Source organism: Thrips palmi, unplaced genomic scaffold, assembly GCF_012932325.1.
Source record: "Thrips palmi isolate BJ-2018 unplaced genomic scaffold, TpBJ-2018v1 HiC_scaffold_17, whole genome shotgun sequence".
Lineage (NCBI taxonomy): Eukaryota > Metazoa > Arthropoda > Insecta > Thysanoptera > Thripidae > Thrips > Thrips palmi.
The window spans coordinates 5,622,804-5,637,068 of record NW_023144626.1 but is presented as its reverse complement, the minus strand read 5'-3'; the positions used below and the strand labels follow the sequence as shown (position 1 = coordinate 5,637,068).

Here is a 14,265-nt window from a genome sequence, read left to right as displayed (position 1 = left end):
ACAGTTTACACAAATCTGAAACCATCGAGTATATGTTTCGTGCTGTCCGGATCGAAGAAACCTTCAAATACACCGCGCCGCAATAAGACCGGGAAGTGGAAGGCAGGTTGGGGAACCCCCGCGAGTCACGAGTCTCTTAAGCCTTACTTTAGCAGGGATTTTGTACTGCACACTTGAATGTTGAAGGCACAGAAAGTACCTTATTTAGAAAAGATATTCAATTGTATGGGTGTTTAGAGCCAGCAGCTGGCCGGATAGGGTCGTGGGGTGCTGCTTTCGGTGGCAAAACTGATGTAAACATGGCTCGAAAAAACAAATGACGTTGATCCGTCATGCCGCTTGCTCGGTTGGTTGTTTTCGTTCGGCGTTGTGGATATGACTTGATTTCATCGGCTTCTTCGACTTTAGTTTAACCCTTTTCCGTTTAAATTGCACCTCGAAGATTGTTCTTCTATATTTCATCCGCTTAGAGGAAACGTTAGGTAGTTGTTACCTTTGAAACCCAAATAAAAGTCAGTTAACCTAGTAAAATTTGTCAATTTTGCTTCATTTTCAATGAGATTACACTTACAAAGCCATAATTAAGAGATGCCTTTTAAATTTATTCTGATCAAGAAATATACTATCTGTTTTACGGCCCTGAATTGTGCACATCAGCGACCAGTGGAATTCTAACTACACGTTAATTTTTTGTAGGTACTTCAACATGACATCTACATCAATTATAAAACTCCATACTGTGTCGGGGGCAATGGATGAATCTCCTCCGTGCTATATACTTCAAGTTGATGAATTCAGGTTCCTCCTAGATTGTGGGTGGAACGAAAAATTTGACCCGGAGTTTATCAAAGAATTGCGCCGGTAACTTTATTTATCGCCTTGAAGGGTTTCTTTTCCATTCTATATGCCATATTTTAATGGTCTTCTTTTCTTTCGCTTTGTAGATATTCCAGCCAAATTGATGCAGTTCTCTTAACCTATCCAGATCCATTGCACTTAGGTGCGCTACCTTACATGGTTGGCAAGTGTGGTTTAAGTTGTCCAATATATGCAACCATCCCTGTTTACAAAATGGGCCAAATGTTTATGTATGACCTCTTTCAGGTAACTTATTGTAAAATGCGGCATTGTTAGCTACATGTTAGTCAAGATTTTTAAATGTTGATTTCAATAATTCCTGTCTCTTGCTGTTTCAGTCATGGCACAATAACTCTGATTTCTCCTTATTTACGCTTGATGATGTGGATGCTGCATTTGACAAGATAGTTCAGCTAAAGTACAACCAGAGCATTTCAATGAAAGGTACAAAACTCAGCAAAGTTTGTTGAGTGTGGTTTCAAGGTTCTCTCAATTTTTTATTTCCTCTTTTGCACTTTTGTGTTTTATTTTCGGCAGGAAAGGGTTTAGGACTCACTATCACGCCATTACCTGCTGGACACATGATTGGAGGTACAATATGGAAGATAGTAAAAATTGGAGAGGAGGATATTATATATGCAACAGACTTCAACCACAAAAAAGAGCGTCATCTTAATGGGTGTGAACTTGAAAAGTTGCAGCGTCCATCACTTTTTATCACTGATGCTTTCAATGCAACATATCAACAAGCAAGGAGAAGAACTAGAGATGAAAAGCTTATGAGTTAGTGTTCCATTAAATATTGAAATATTGTCAGTCATTTCTCCTAGATCTGTCTTTAAAAGTTTTGTCTATTTTCAGCCAACATTCTTCAAACTTTGCGAAACAATGGAAATGTTTTGGTCGCTGTTGACACTGCTGGGCGTGTTCTTGAATTAGCTCATATGTTGGATCAACTTTGGCGTAACAAAGAATCTGGACTTCTTGCATATTCATTGGCACTCTTGAATAATGTTTCATACAATGTGGTTGAATTTGCCAAAAGTCAGGTAATATAGACAAAAAATTTTGATACATAAGATTAAAAATGATTGAAAAAGATTTTAAAGTACTTATATTATTTATTTAGATTGAATGGATGAGTGACAAATTAATGAGGTCATTTGAAGGGGCACGCAACAACCCTTTTCAGTTCAAGCACCTTCAATTATGCCATAGTATTGCAGAGCTGAACAAAGTACCAAGTCCCAAAGTGAGTACTCTTAAATTTCCTATCTGTTTTGGTTTTCTTAATATCCTACAACCATCTTAATTTATAATGAACCTGTAGGTGGTGTTGGCGAGTACGCCAGATATGGAATGCGGATTTTCTAGAGAGCTTTTTTTGCAATGGTGTGGCAATCCTCAGAATAGTATTATTGTGACATGCAGGTAAATTGCTGTAATTTGTATCCTAAACCTCACATATGCACTTCAGTTTCTGTTGATCTCATCGTATTAAGAAAAACTTTGTAGAACATCCCCAGGCACATTGGCACGAGAGCTCATTGAACATGGCTCTGGCTGTACTCTTCAGCTGGAAGTGCAAAGGAGAGTTCGTTTAGAAGGAGCTGAGCTCGATGAGCATTACAGACGCGAACGAGAAATGAAGGAAACAACTAAAAAGAAAAAGGGGTAACAAATTAAATTACATATTCAAGTGCTCCAGAGGGTTTGTTTTGGCACTGTTGATCTAACCAGCCATTTTGTCAGGGTGGATCCTGAGCTGAGCTCTGATTCTGAAGATGAACTGGACCACACAGCTGTTTCTAAGGGAAAACATGACCTCTTAGTGAAAAACGAAGCAAAGTCACATCCTGGATTTTTCAAAAGCTCTAAAAAGCAATACCCTTTGTTTCCATTTTTTGAAGAAAAAATGAAATATGATGAATATGGGGAGCTTATCAGGTTTGTGATCGTCTGTGATGGTAATAAGTTCGCTTAGTGAAGTAATTTTAAAATACTTATTCTATTTTTTTTTCTTTTAGGCCAGAAGACTATAAACTAGTAGATGCTGGAAATGAGGTTGAAGCTGATAAGGAAAACATTATTTTAAAAGAGATGGACATAGCAGGTACATGGATATTTTATGTCTCAACAGATATATGTGTTGCAGTTCAGCCCAAATACCTTACATAATTTGTGCTTATATTTTCATGGCTTATTATTTTCAGATCCCCCTGAGGAAGTTCCAACTAAATGTATCACTGCAACTCATACAGTCCGAGTGGCTGCCCAAGTTCAATTCATTGACTTTGAAGGAAGATCTGATGGAGAATCATTACAAAAAATTTTGGGCCAACTACGGCCTAGGCGATTAATTTTGGTTAGAGGCACACCTGACAGCACACGTGCAATGATGCAGCATTGCCAACAGTGGACTGATGCAAGAATATTCGCCCCTAGTTTGGGAGATATCATTGATGTCACCACAGAGACTCACATTTATCAGGTATGGGATTGAATAAGGAAATTAAGTTTTAAAAATGGGAAGGGCCTCTTTTGAGAAAAATTGAATCATTTCTTTATACATTCCCAATTTTCAGGTACGATTAACGGATGCCCTAGTTACCTCTCTTGATTTTAAAAGGGGTAAGGATGCAGAGCTGGCTTGGCTTGATGCTCAAATTGTGAGTAGAGATGTCACCCGAGATGCCGTACGTTCTTCAATGGATGTGGATGATGATGAGGAAAAAGCCAAGTTATTGAAGGGTAAGGTTGACTTCTGTTTTTTGGGTAAAGATTCTTCATTTCTTTGTAGGTCACTTACTAATATGTACTTTATTTTAGATGGCATGGAAGACGAAATTTTCACCTTAGAACCAGTTTCTATGAATGAGGTATTTAATGAATAAGAGCACCAAACTTCAACATTTTTATACTTTTTTTTTCAGTTAAGAATTAAAATGATTGATTATACATCTTTACCCATTTACAGGTTCAAGGCCACAATACAGTTCTTATCAATGAACTGAAGTTATCGGACTTCAAACAAGTTCTTTTAAAACATAGCATTCCTTCAGAGTTTTCTGGTGGTGTCTTATGGTGTTTTAACAATACTATTGCAGTTCGAAAGGTAACTCAAAGATTTTGTGGCAGTGTTTTTCTGATTTGAACTAGTGTTCATTCCAAATTCTTTTCCTTCAGGTTGAAGCAGGCCATGTTACATTGGAAGGCTGTCTATCTGACGAATACTACATGGTCAGGGACCTATTGTATGAACAATATGCTATTCTGTGATGTTTCTTTTGTTGTTGATTTTTCTCTTTGTGTGAATATATGAGGTTTTCTTTTCTATATCCTTGTGTATAGCAGTGTTTAGGTCTAGAATAAATTTGAGACTTTTTAAAAATTGGAAACAACCTTCTTGGCCTACTTTGGTGACGCTGCTCTGTCTAGGGCTAGCTTTACCTAGGATGCAAAAGAGTTCCCGCCGTCGGCGGGGAGGCAGGTTCATCAATGAAAGATTCTAATTGGTATCAGAAGTTTTTATTTGTGAGCACATTTTACATATAATCAGATCATTTTCTCATTACTCCTGGTAAAATACAGTCAAAAACATTTCAAAAAGTACAAACAAAATGGAGGAGAGGAATAATGTTTCAGCGATAAGCACGAATACATTGTTTTTGACGCGTTGTAATGCCCTATCTACCTGTTTAAAGCACTGATATATCAGCAAAGATAAGTTGAGTATACAAAATAAATGGTACTGCCTGGTATGGCCCCAAGCTAGAATTGTGCGTTCTGTTTACTCCAATTTCACAGCACAACATTAAGGGATATGTAAGACAAAATATGGATGGACATGTTTGTATGGCCACATTGAAGATGAGAGACCTAATATGACCACATGACAAACCTCTTCAAGCTCCAAACTTGTTAGGCATGTAACCTGTTAAAACACGACAGTAAATGATTCCACAAAAGCTATTAATACTGGCACAGGCACCATACCAAACAGCTGAACACCAACTTAAGCCTATATTATTTGCACAAGCTCAGGAAAATATGCAAAAAATGCATAATGTGAGCATGAGTATGAATTGCACAATGCAAAGACAATCTTATTTTACTAGGATATAGGGTTGAATGAGACATTTTCTTAATGCTCAGAATCAGTAATAAATTGTGGCTTAATTGTTAAGAAAATACAAAAACAAAAAATGAAAACCAGTCTTTATGCAGTCTCCAGATTACTTTTGTTCATTGTAGATTTTGGCTGAAGACAGGTCTTCAAAATGTATCAAGGCAGTTGAATGAAATGAACAGGTACACAACTTTGACTTCAGAAAGCAGACTTATTCCCAAACACAGGCTAGGGAAGACTGTCACCTGAATACATAATGCAAATATAAAAAAGAGCCACCACAAACTTCACACAAATGTGTAAGTAAAGAAGAGTCATTGGTTAGTTTGTGATTACAACTGGGAAAAGAAATCAAAGCACCCTGGAAGTATTACAATACTGCTGGAAAGGGATAAAACAACATAAAAAGCCCAAATAAAAGAAATTAATTAAAATACAAAGGTAACTTTGGTAGGTCTTCACATGATATCACTTATAATATCCTCAAAAATCTCTTGAATAAAATCATAACAATCATTGTTAAAAGAAAAGAATATCGCTTTTATCACACAAGAAAACAAGGAAAAATATAATTAAAACTGACTATATAAATATAAATGCATTTAGGCATAAGACAAAGGCCGCCCTTGTCTCATGATTTAAAACGTGACAAAATATTCACACAAAATTAATTTCATACTAATCTGCCCTGTGTATTCCATACCCTCAAACTACGTCCAAATTTAAAAAAATTAAAAATCACTGGGATTGGTGGGGGTTGGGGTATCATTGTACAAACTAGATCTACTTGGTACAAACTGAAACCAGTTCATCTGAACACCATTCTCAATAAAACTATTTCATCTCTAGACAAAGAACAGAGGGACCTTAAGATTCCTAAACATGAGTAGTTTCTCCAACATCAGAGTTAGCAAGGAGCCAACTTGCAGCTCTTGCCACATCCCAACCACAACTGTCCAATGCTTGTCCACAATCAGCTAAATCAAGTGATGACTGCAGCAGTGCCTGAAGTCTGACAAGTTTTATGGCACGATGAACATCCCAGTCAGCAGCATTTAGTGCATTGAGGCACGCATCTACATGAACCTGTCAAACACAGTTTGAACATAATTAGTTATGCACAAAAAGGCAACCCTACTCAAAGGGATTTAATAATTTTATTCTTACATTGTTCCCTAAGACCTTCCCCATGATTCGAACTTCGTCAGAGTCGACACCGCGTGCTTTGCCCCGAGTGCGTCGTGAATTGGGGCCATCACAAGCAAACTCCAACAAATCTTCACATGACACATGATCAGACAAACGAAAGACAGGGTCCCCTACTGTAAGGTTCCCCATACCACTGTCGAGAGTAACAAGACTTGCTTCTTCATGTGCTCCATCAGTCGCATCGATTTCCAAGTCATCCAGCCTGTCAATTTCACACGCTAGTCTTTCATCGTAGCTATCATCATGTGACCTGAGGGGAGAGCATCAAATAAAGTGTCAATCAAATTTTGTTTTTTAAGGAAACAATCAATAGCAAAATTAAGATCTTTTTCAGGATAAGCATTTACCCTGCATGACTTTGATCTGCCTGATCAGAAGACTGTGTTTCCCTTGATGCCATGGCTAGTGCTCTGGACATCCCATTAGCTGGAATTATAAGAGGATGCTTTCTTTGATGTCGAGCTTTGCTACTTGAAGTTTGAGGTCTAGTGCGATCTCTGGGAGGGAGTGGAATTGGATTATCTTCTGCTGTTCAAACAAAAATTTAGTCAAAACATGTTCATAAGTCCAAAGAAAAATAGTAGAAAAGCAATTGAGGATATTTGTAGAATGAAGTACAAACCTCGCTGCTCTGCAGTTTCTTGATGATCAATTTCACATTCTGCCTCTTCAAATGTGCTACCACTGAAAGGTGATGAAAAATAGAATTATAAGACACAAGAGTGGAATGCATGAAGAACAAGATAAGGTACTGAAATTCTAGTCACCATCCAATAGGAGGGAGGGGAGGAGGCACTTTGGATCGTTGAAGCGAGCGAATTGAGCCCAAAGTCTCAACTGATGCTCCCTCATTGTTCTTCATTGGACGCGACAAACAAAATTAAAAAGGAATAGAATTAGACAAAAAGAAAAACACCTCAAGACAACAGATGGTTAAAGTACAAACTGATGTGAATCCACACACCTGATGTTTATTGCCTCGAACTCTGGGACGAACGACCGGGACAGAACGCAACATACGAAGAGGATTGTTTTCCGCAGAGGCAACCCCAACTCCAGCAGCTTCATCTGCTGCATTTTCTACAAGACTGCTGTATACAGCTTTGGCTTCTGCACTGAGTGTTGACTACAGGGTAGAAATGAGGGTGGGGAAAGGACAGGCAGAAAACAATAAAAAACAAAACCAAAAGTGAAAACAAAAGAAACAAATAATAAAATACAGAAAAAATCAACTTTTTTAAAAAAAATAAGAAAATTTGTTAAGATAGAGAAAGAAACAGAACATAGAGTGTAGAAAAAAATTAGTACAACAGAAATTAAATATTCAGAAAATAATAAAGTCTGCAAGTCTGAATCAATCAGAGTCCAGGGGGAAAAGGGAATGTAATTGGAATAAAGGTACATGATATGTGGATGGAACAAACATGTCCACAAAAAAATGACATAGGAAAGTAGGAGCCCCTTTAAAACACAATCAGGGTACACAATTTAACTACATTTTGAGCATTACTGGTAATGAATGAAAAAGCTACATAAAGTCTTCATTCAGTCTCAAAGTCCTATGCCTAATCAGACTTACGCTATGATTAATCGAATTACAAAACAAGCAAGGGCTTCCAAAAGACAGGACACGCCCCTTGGCAGCATCAGGCCTCAGGCAGTGGGACTAGGGGCGGGACTGGGAGGAAAGGTGAGGAAGTCACGAGCGAACTCCGGGTACTCCGACAGGTCGAGGTTCTCCGACTCCGAGGAGGTGTCCGAAATGCCGACACCGCCATGGCCCGGGTAGGGAGGCGACAGGGAGTGGAGGAAGGACGACGCCGGCGGGGGCGATCTGCCAGCCCACAGGCCGGCGACTACGTCCGCGAGGACACTCCTCAAGGAACTCCCGACGCCACCGTTGCTGTTGCCCAAGTCAGGACTCGAATCGGAACTGCACGCGGCAGCACTGGCCGCAGCCGCCGAACGGGCTTTGGACTGTCGCCTCACTTTGGTCCTCCGGCTCCGACGAGAGATGTCCTCCTCCTCTTCGGACGACGACAGCGAGTCGCTGCTGTCCTCAGACACCGCAAAGCTAAGGTGGATCTTAGGCACAGGCACCGAGGCAGGCAGAGACATCCTTTGCTTGGCCGACCCCGCCCCCACCATGTCCTGTCCATAAGCCCCGCCGAAGCCAGAGGAGTGATTTGAGTGGCCGTTAGAGTTACCGTTGGAGTGACCATTGGAGTGACCGTTGGAGTGACCGTTGGAGTGACCGTTGGAGTGACCGTTGGAGTGACCGTTGGAGTGACCGTTGGAGTGACCATTGGAGTGACCATTGGAGTGACCGTTGGAGTGACCGTTGGAATAACCGACAGCCCCGGAATCACGCTCGCGAGGTGGGCTCCTGACCGCGGTCCCCTTGTACAGAGCAGCAAAGCTTTTCACAGGACTTCCAACAGAGAATCGTGCTTGAACGGAGTGCTTCCCTGAGCCAGACTTGTAGAATGAGTCCTTGGGCGGTGAGCCATACCGCTGCATCAGCTCAGTTAGGCTCCTCCCAACTTTGCTGTGCCCATTCTCTTTCGGAGGAGAACCATACTTCTGAATCAGCTCAGTTAAGGAACCAGTGCCAATGGGAGGACTTGAACCCAAAGAGCACAAAGATATACGATCACAGTGTTCTGAAATTCGGCCATCAGAGACGTTCTTACTCAGCTGCTTGGAGCGGCCTTCACTGCCAACTGATCCTGCTCTCATCAAGTGACCCCCTCGTTCATTCTGATTCTGATATCGGGATCGGGACAGGTGGCTGTGACCTTTCATGTATGGAGGGCACTTAGTTAATAAATCGCGTGATCTAGCAAAATAGAATTCAGCTGAAGCACGGTCCCAAAGAGGTAAACGTAATGGAATAGGGCTGTTTGCCATTAATGATTCCAGACTCGCATCCAGAGAAGGGGGAGGAGTGCAAGGGAGAGAGAGTAAGCTTCTACATAAACCAGACTAAAAATATTAAAAAAAAAAAAAAAAAAAACAAGAGAGAAAAAAAAGGAGGGTCAGGGATAGAACCAGAGTAACAAAGGATTAGAGCCACCATCACCAGAAGAGAAAATAAACAATGTAAGACCACTACCTGCATGTCTGGAATGGACGCAGCTTCTGCTGTGAAGTTTCTACGTTCATCACTAGAACCTCTTGAAAGACTAGCGTGACGAGTATGTGACGTAGTGGTATGCGAGGGAGGAAAACGAAAAGAGAATTTGCGTTTGTTGGGTGAGGCTGGAGTTTTCGGAGAATCGTCACCATGGCCACTTCCCTCCATAGACCGTGCAGCAATTTCATTGACCATAGCGATTGCTGAATCCAGAGTTCTCTCATCTGATGCAGATATAGGTTTGACCTGTGCAACAAATCATAAATCATAGCATTGCTCAAATAATTTGAAATAAATGAGACAATTCATGAAGAAACAAAATGATAAAAACTAAAAAAAAGTGCATTTTGACAAGCAATAGAAGAAATATCCCAGTATTGGCCTAACACATTGCAGAGGGAAGGCGCAGAGGAAGGTGGGCAGAGAGCAGGTTGCATGTGCGACACTTACCCGCAAATTTCGGTTCAATTTTTTTTCAACTCCAAACCGCTGTCTTCTGTTTGAAAAACAAAGTCTACTTGCAGCAAAACGCAGTTTCCCCGATGAAACATGAAGTTTTCCAGGTGCAAAACCGCCCACAGATCTTCGATTCTCAGTTGCAAATGGCTGCTTGAGCTGTAGAACCCACAATTCCTTCAAAACCACTGCAGCTGCTGCCCACCTGCCTCTGTCTTTAAACCTTTGGTACTTACTGTTGCTTGTTTTTTGCGTCCACTTGTCCATTTTGCAGCTATTTCCCGCTGTTCGTTGCGGAAGTTGATGTCTTCATCTAAAGGTGATGGTGGAGGTTGGGAAGAAGAAGGAAGAGGAGAACTACCCAATGATGGAAAAGCAGATTCCATTTCAGTGAGAAGGCTGCCAAGTTCATAAGTTTTCTGAAATGAATATAATAATATTATTATTAACGACGCAAGAAAATAATAGCTTATGTCATCTTATCGAGGAGAAACACTAACATCCAGATTTACAACAGCTTCTTCTTCATCAGATATTTCGTGATATTCATGTGCCATATTCTGTCCAGATTGATTTGACCCATGGTGCGAGCTGCTACCATGACCTTTCTGTAATTTGGCACTATTTTGAATACCATTGGTATTTTCACTGTGGACTTTATTGGTGGATCGATTGTGAGTTCCATTATGTGCTCTGTGATGGGCAGTTTGCTTAGAGCCATAATGAGAAATGTTTGGCCCACCACTGCTCACAGATATCATTTGGTTAGAATGTTGATTGCTGGCATGATCTGATTTGTGAAGCGCACCGAATTGATCTGTGTTAGCAGCAGGAGGGGAACTAGACAAAGAGGATTCATATGCAAAAGACTGCAAACCACTTTGTACAGGGGTTTGAACTGGATGAGAGATTTTGGGTGGAGAATATTTAGCCAAATGCTTGGACATCGGTGGAACATCTTCTGAGTCTGGGAAATCAGACCAGCTCCCATCTGAAGTTTGGAACAAAATTAAAAAAAAAAAAGCTTGTCATAAATTTCACAAATTTACCAAAAAAAATATTAAAGCAAAGGCTGCTAATGGTATACCTCCTTGAGGACCATGTCCATGGCTTTTGAGAAGAGGAGCGCGATCAGTGACATCTGAAGTGTCACAACCAGTGTCCTCTTGAGGTTTGTATGGGGTCACCACTTGGCGAGGCAATGTGCTGTATTGCTACAAGTTAAAAACAACATTGAGACTGCACATAAAACATAAGAAACACACATCTACTGAAGTAGTTTTTGTTACCTTCCCTCCCATGAATGATATGTCACCAAAGTAGGCTCCATCACGTCCAACATGTCCACAATGCTGAAGGTCTCCCTGGGGTCTTGATATCATTTCTGGTCGGAGACGACGCCTTGATGAAAATGTATTTCTGCCATCTGAGATCACACATTTTATATAAGCTATCTTTCAAAATTTGCATTAACTACATACATCTTAAAATGAGAGTGCATTACCTCCACGAGTAAATTCTCCAGGCATATTAGCAGCAGGCAAGTTATTTCCAATGTAAGCTACAGTGTGAGCTGGGTTAAACAGACCAGTTTTCCCATTACTTAAGACACCCTTCCATACATTTGTCACAGCGGGAAGTGGTCTGAAAAAAACATTTCAGTCAATGATAAAAAGACACATGCATGAGCAGTCTTAAAGAAGAACAAGAGAACAATGAAGTATGTATAAGGTATTTACAGTTTGTCTATCACAGTGATGACATCTCCAACACGATACAGAAGTTGCTCGCGGCGAAACTGACCTTCGCCAAGAGCATCATGAACAGCTTGAACTTGTTCTGGTTTGCACTATAAAAAAAAACACAATGTAAGAACAATGCAACATCTTTCTGATTTGCTTATAAGTTGAAAAACAACATACTTCGGGTAAAATGTCCATAAGATCACAAAATCTGGGTCTCTTTGATGGATCATGTTGCCAACATTTTAACATGACACTGTAATACTCCTTCGGACAACATTCAGGTTGTTCTAAGCGCTGAAAATTAAACCAATTGTTGAAAAATTTTATCAAGAAATCCTCATAAATAAAAAGCCGGTGTTAAATTTAAGTACAATACCTGAAAATTAGGCTCATCTATTGCCTCCAAAATTTGGTGACCAGTGAGAGCAGCCCAAGGTTGAAAGCCATAGCTGAACATTTCCCACAGGGTGACCCCATAAGCCCAAACATCAGAAGCCGAAGTAAATCGAAGGTAGCTTATACATTCTGGTGCACACCTAAAACGTCCGTCTCATGATAAATATTGCTTGACATTGATTAAAAGGTAAAAAAATTTTAAGAGTACTTACCATGCAATCGGTAGCTTCAAGTTAACATTAAAGTTAGTCTGATAGTAGTCTTTTCCGACACCCAAGGCTCGTGACAGTCCAAAATCAGAGATCTTCACTTTGTTTTTAGAGAAAACCAAAATATTCCGTGCAGCCAGATCCCTGAGAAAATCAAAGCAAGTTAAGTAAAAACCATTAAAGATTGATGAGAACAGAAGTGTATCAAAATTAACCTGTGTATAAGTCTCTTTGTCTCCAAGTACTGCATCCCATCACAGACTTGAATAGCAAAATCACACAGGGAAAGAACTGGAAAGCTAGCCCTCAATGAAGGTTCTTTCAGACATTCCAGTAATGATCTTAAGGGAGCAAGTTCTGTGACCTAAAATTATAAATGTGACATATAATTAGTTGCCAAGAAACAATTTTTCATTTCACAATTTCACAATTTTTCACTTTGCATACACACCAGCATAAGAGCACTTGTGTCAAGAACAACACCATACAGACGAACAATGTGTTCATGGTCTATGCCATGCATAATGGCAGCTTCCTTCAGAAACTCTATTGGGTTATTTTGCATACGTTCACGACTGAGGCACTTAATGGCCACCTGGATCTAAAAGCAGCAAATTTTACAAGTATTATTGAAAGGTTACTTTGCAATTATTCAGAAAAAAGGCTTAGTTATAAAAACAGCACAGGCTGAACACCTACCCTATCACGGTCATTAGTCCATACACCTTGCTGCACAACTCCAAACTCCCCAGCTCCCAGTTCTTTATTGACAATAATGGCTTCAGCAGGTATGATATGCTTGTTTGGCACACGAATGGCTGGCTTCTCAGTGTTATCATCAGGGAGAAGAGACTGCATACTACAAGGTTCTTCCTTCTTGGGACGAATCATCTGAAATCAAGTTACAGCAAAATATGACATCAGCCCTTTCGCAAAATTTAGTTTAGTACTTCTAACAGAACAGGAGACATATTCAATTTTAAATTACCTTCTTTAGTTTGGATATGTAGTTTTGAGGGAAGTGCCGTTGAAAAAACTTTTTCAACCTCCGCATTTCTGGTTTGGTCATGCCAATCTGTTGAAGATCCTCCTCTGTGACATATTTTAGCTGTGACACATTCTGAACCTGAGAATTAAGTAAGAGCATGGAATAACTCAATTGACTAAGCATCATGAAATTTTAGTTAACAGACAAAATCAGTTGACGTATGGAAAATACCTTCAGATCATTTTTAATCCCTGAATAATACTGTTGCAGCTCCGCTTCTATAAGGAATTCGTATAATCCTGGACCCCGAGTAGTCGTCATTGTAGTGTACCTGAAAGCCCCGTACGAACAAAAAAAATTGTAAGAATATACTTTGGATACAAATTTCTTAACTTTAATGGCTTCATTAATACAAATAATTTGTTATCAAAGGCATTAACTGGCTCGGCACATCAAATCTTGCAAACATCGATGAAAAAGGCATATCACCAAGTAGTAAATATAGAAAGTTTCAAACATAGGGTGGGGCAATAACCTCTAGTCATTAAAACATCTTGGTGTCGGTTGAGACAATGTAATACGAAATAAAAAGCGCGGCGCAGAAATCTTCATAGAAAGAAAAGCGCACTAGAAATGTGCGCTCCGTACTAAATTTAGGTCGGTGCTAAAGTTCACAGTGGACCACAGGTGAGAAACATGAACCCAAACACTCTCACCTGTCTGCTACTTACGAGTGAAAACAACGAAGTTGTAGCTCTCTCTAATGACAGAGAGGAAATTCGTAACCCGCAGGTACAATGATTGAAGTTAGCACTACATTATTGCTGGATGCGAAAGTCTAAGACAACGCGAACGCTATTTGCGAATTCCTTCGATCTCGATCTTGTCAACTAACTTGCTGCTGCTACTGCTGCAACTGCAACCGCTGCAACGCACTTATTGCAACTGCTTATATGCAGTAAGTTTTGGTGACTGGCAATAGTGGCTTGCTCTACACAGTTCCGGAGATGTCCAGAAAAGGGCTGCGTTTTTGTTTCTTTCGTAAACTTAAAGAAGAAGCAACGGTAAAAAAAACGAGAAATTTTTACTCTGCGTACTAGAGTCTTTCGAAATAATGAGTTATGGATGAATCATAACCT

At 40.0% G+C, this 14,265-nt stretch overlaps 2 protein-coding genes across 9 annotated transcripts; one reads left to right on the top strand and one right to left on the bottom strand.

Annotated features, from left to right (window-relative positions):
• The first annotated feature begins 289 nt into the window (after nt 1–289).
• LOC117643688 (probable cleavage and polyadenylation specificity factor subunit 2) lies at nt 290–4,401 on the top strand. Of its 3 annotated transcripts, none has more exons than XM_034382729.1 (16): nt 290–512; nt 697–861; nt 945–1,104; nt 1,197–1,302; nt 1,396–1,641; nt 1,720–1,907; nt 1,988–2,110; nt 2,189–2,289; nt 2,374–2,532; nt 2,611–2,805; nt 2,886–2,971; nt 3,072–3,349; nt 3,444–3,609; nt 3,688–3,737; nt 3,836–3,973; nt 4,045–4,137. In XM_034382729.1, exons 2-16 carry the CDS (start codon nt 707–709, stop codon nt 4,135–4,137), a joined length of 2,244 nt encoding a protein of 747 aa, XP_034238620.1. In that variant the 5' UTR covers nt 290–512; nt 697–706. The 3 variants fall into 3 exon arrangements, with proteins under 3 accessions (XP_034238620.1, XP_034238618.1, XP_034238619.1); XM_034382727.1 differs by having other exon boundaries at nt 291–482; XM_034382728.1 differs by lacking the exon at nt 290–512 and having other exon boundaries at nt 707–861; nt 4,045–4,401.
• On the bottom strand, nt 4,371–14,066 carry LOC117643687 (activated Cdc42 kinase-like). Of its 6 annotated transcripts, none has more exons than XM_034382724.1 (23): nt 13,858–14,063; nt 13,358–13,457; nt 13,127–13,264; nt 12,838–13,029; nt 12,590–12,739; nt 12,354–12,502; nt 12,142–12,282; nt 11,910–12,069; nt 11,711–11,827; nt 11,528–11,637; nt 11,293–11,432; nt 11,078–11,214; nt 10,876–11,002; nt 10,289–10,779; nt 10,025–10,207; nt 9,783–9,947; nt 9,312–9,578; nt 7,161–7,322; nt 6,964–7,052; nt 6,819–6,880; nt 6,544–6,721; nt 6,155–6,446; nt 4,371–6,073 (listed from the first exon to the last, which is right to left on the bottom strand). In XM_034382724.1, the coding sequence occupies exons 2-23, from the start codon at nt 13,445–13,447 to the stop codon at nt 5,864–5,866; spliced, it is 3,750 nt and encodes a 1,249-aa protein (XP_034238615.1). In that variant the 5' UTR covers nt 13,448–13,457; nt 13,858–14,063; the 3' UTR covers nt 4,371–5,863. The 6 variants fall into 6 exon arrangements, with proteins under 6 accessions (XP_034238615.1, XP_034238614.1, XP_034238616.1 ...); XM_034382723.1 differs by having other exon boundaries at nt 6,544–6,724; nt 13,858–14,062; XM_034382725.1 differs by lacking the exon at nt 9,783–9,947 and having other exon boundaries at nt 6,544–6,724; nt 13,858–14,062.
• Between the last annotated feature and the right edge of the window lie 199 nt (nt 14,067–14,265).

Bases quoted from the DNA above. Each gene is read 5' to 3' on its own strand.
- LOC117643688 (XM_034382728.1), top strand. From the start codon at position 707: ATGACATCTACATCAATTATAAAACTCCATACTGTGTCGGGGGCAATG. The intron at 3,610-3,687 runs GTAAGGTTGACT...ACTTTATTTTAG, and splicing joins AAAAGCCAAGTTATTGAAGG to ATGGCATGGAAGACGAAATT. The intron at 3,974-4,044 runs GTAACTCAAAGA...CTTTTCCTTCAG, and splicing joins ATACTATTGCAGTTCGAAAG to GTTGAAGCAGGCCATGTTAC.
- LOC117643687 (XM_034382721.1), bottom strand. From the start codon at position 13,447: ATGACGACTACTCGGGGTCCAGGATTATACGAATTCCTTATAGAAGCG. The intron at 13,030-13,126 runs GTAATTTAAAAT...ACTTGATTTCAG, and splicing joins ACATATCCAAACTAAAGAAG to ATGATTCGTCCCAAGAAGGA. The intron at 9,579-9,782 runs GTAAGTGTCGCA...TTTGTTGCACAG, and splicing joins AATTGAACCGAAATTTGCGG to GTCAAACCTATATCTGCATC.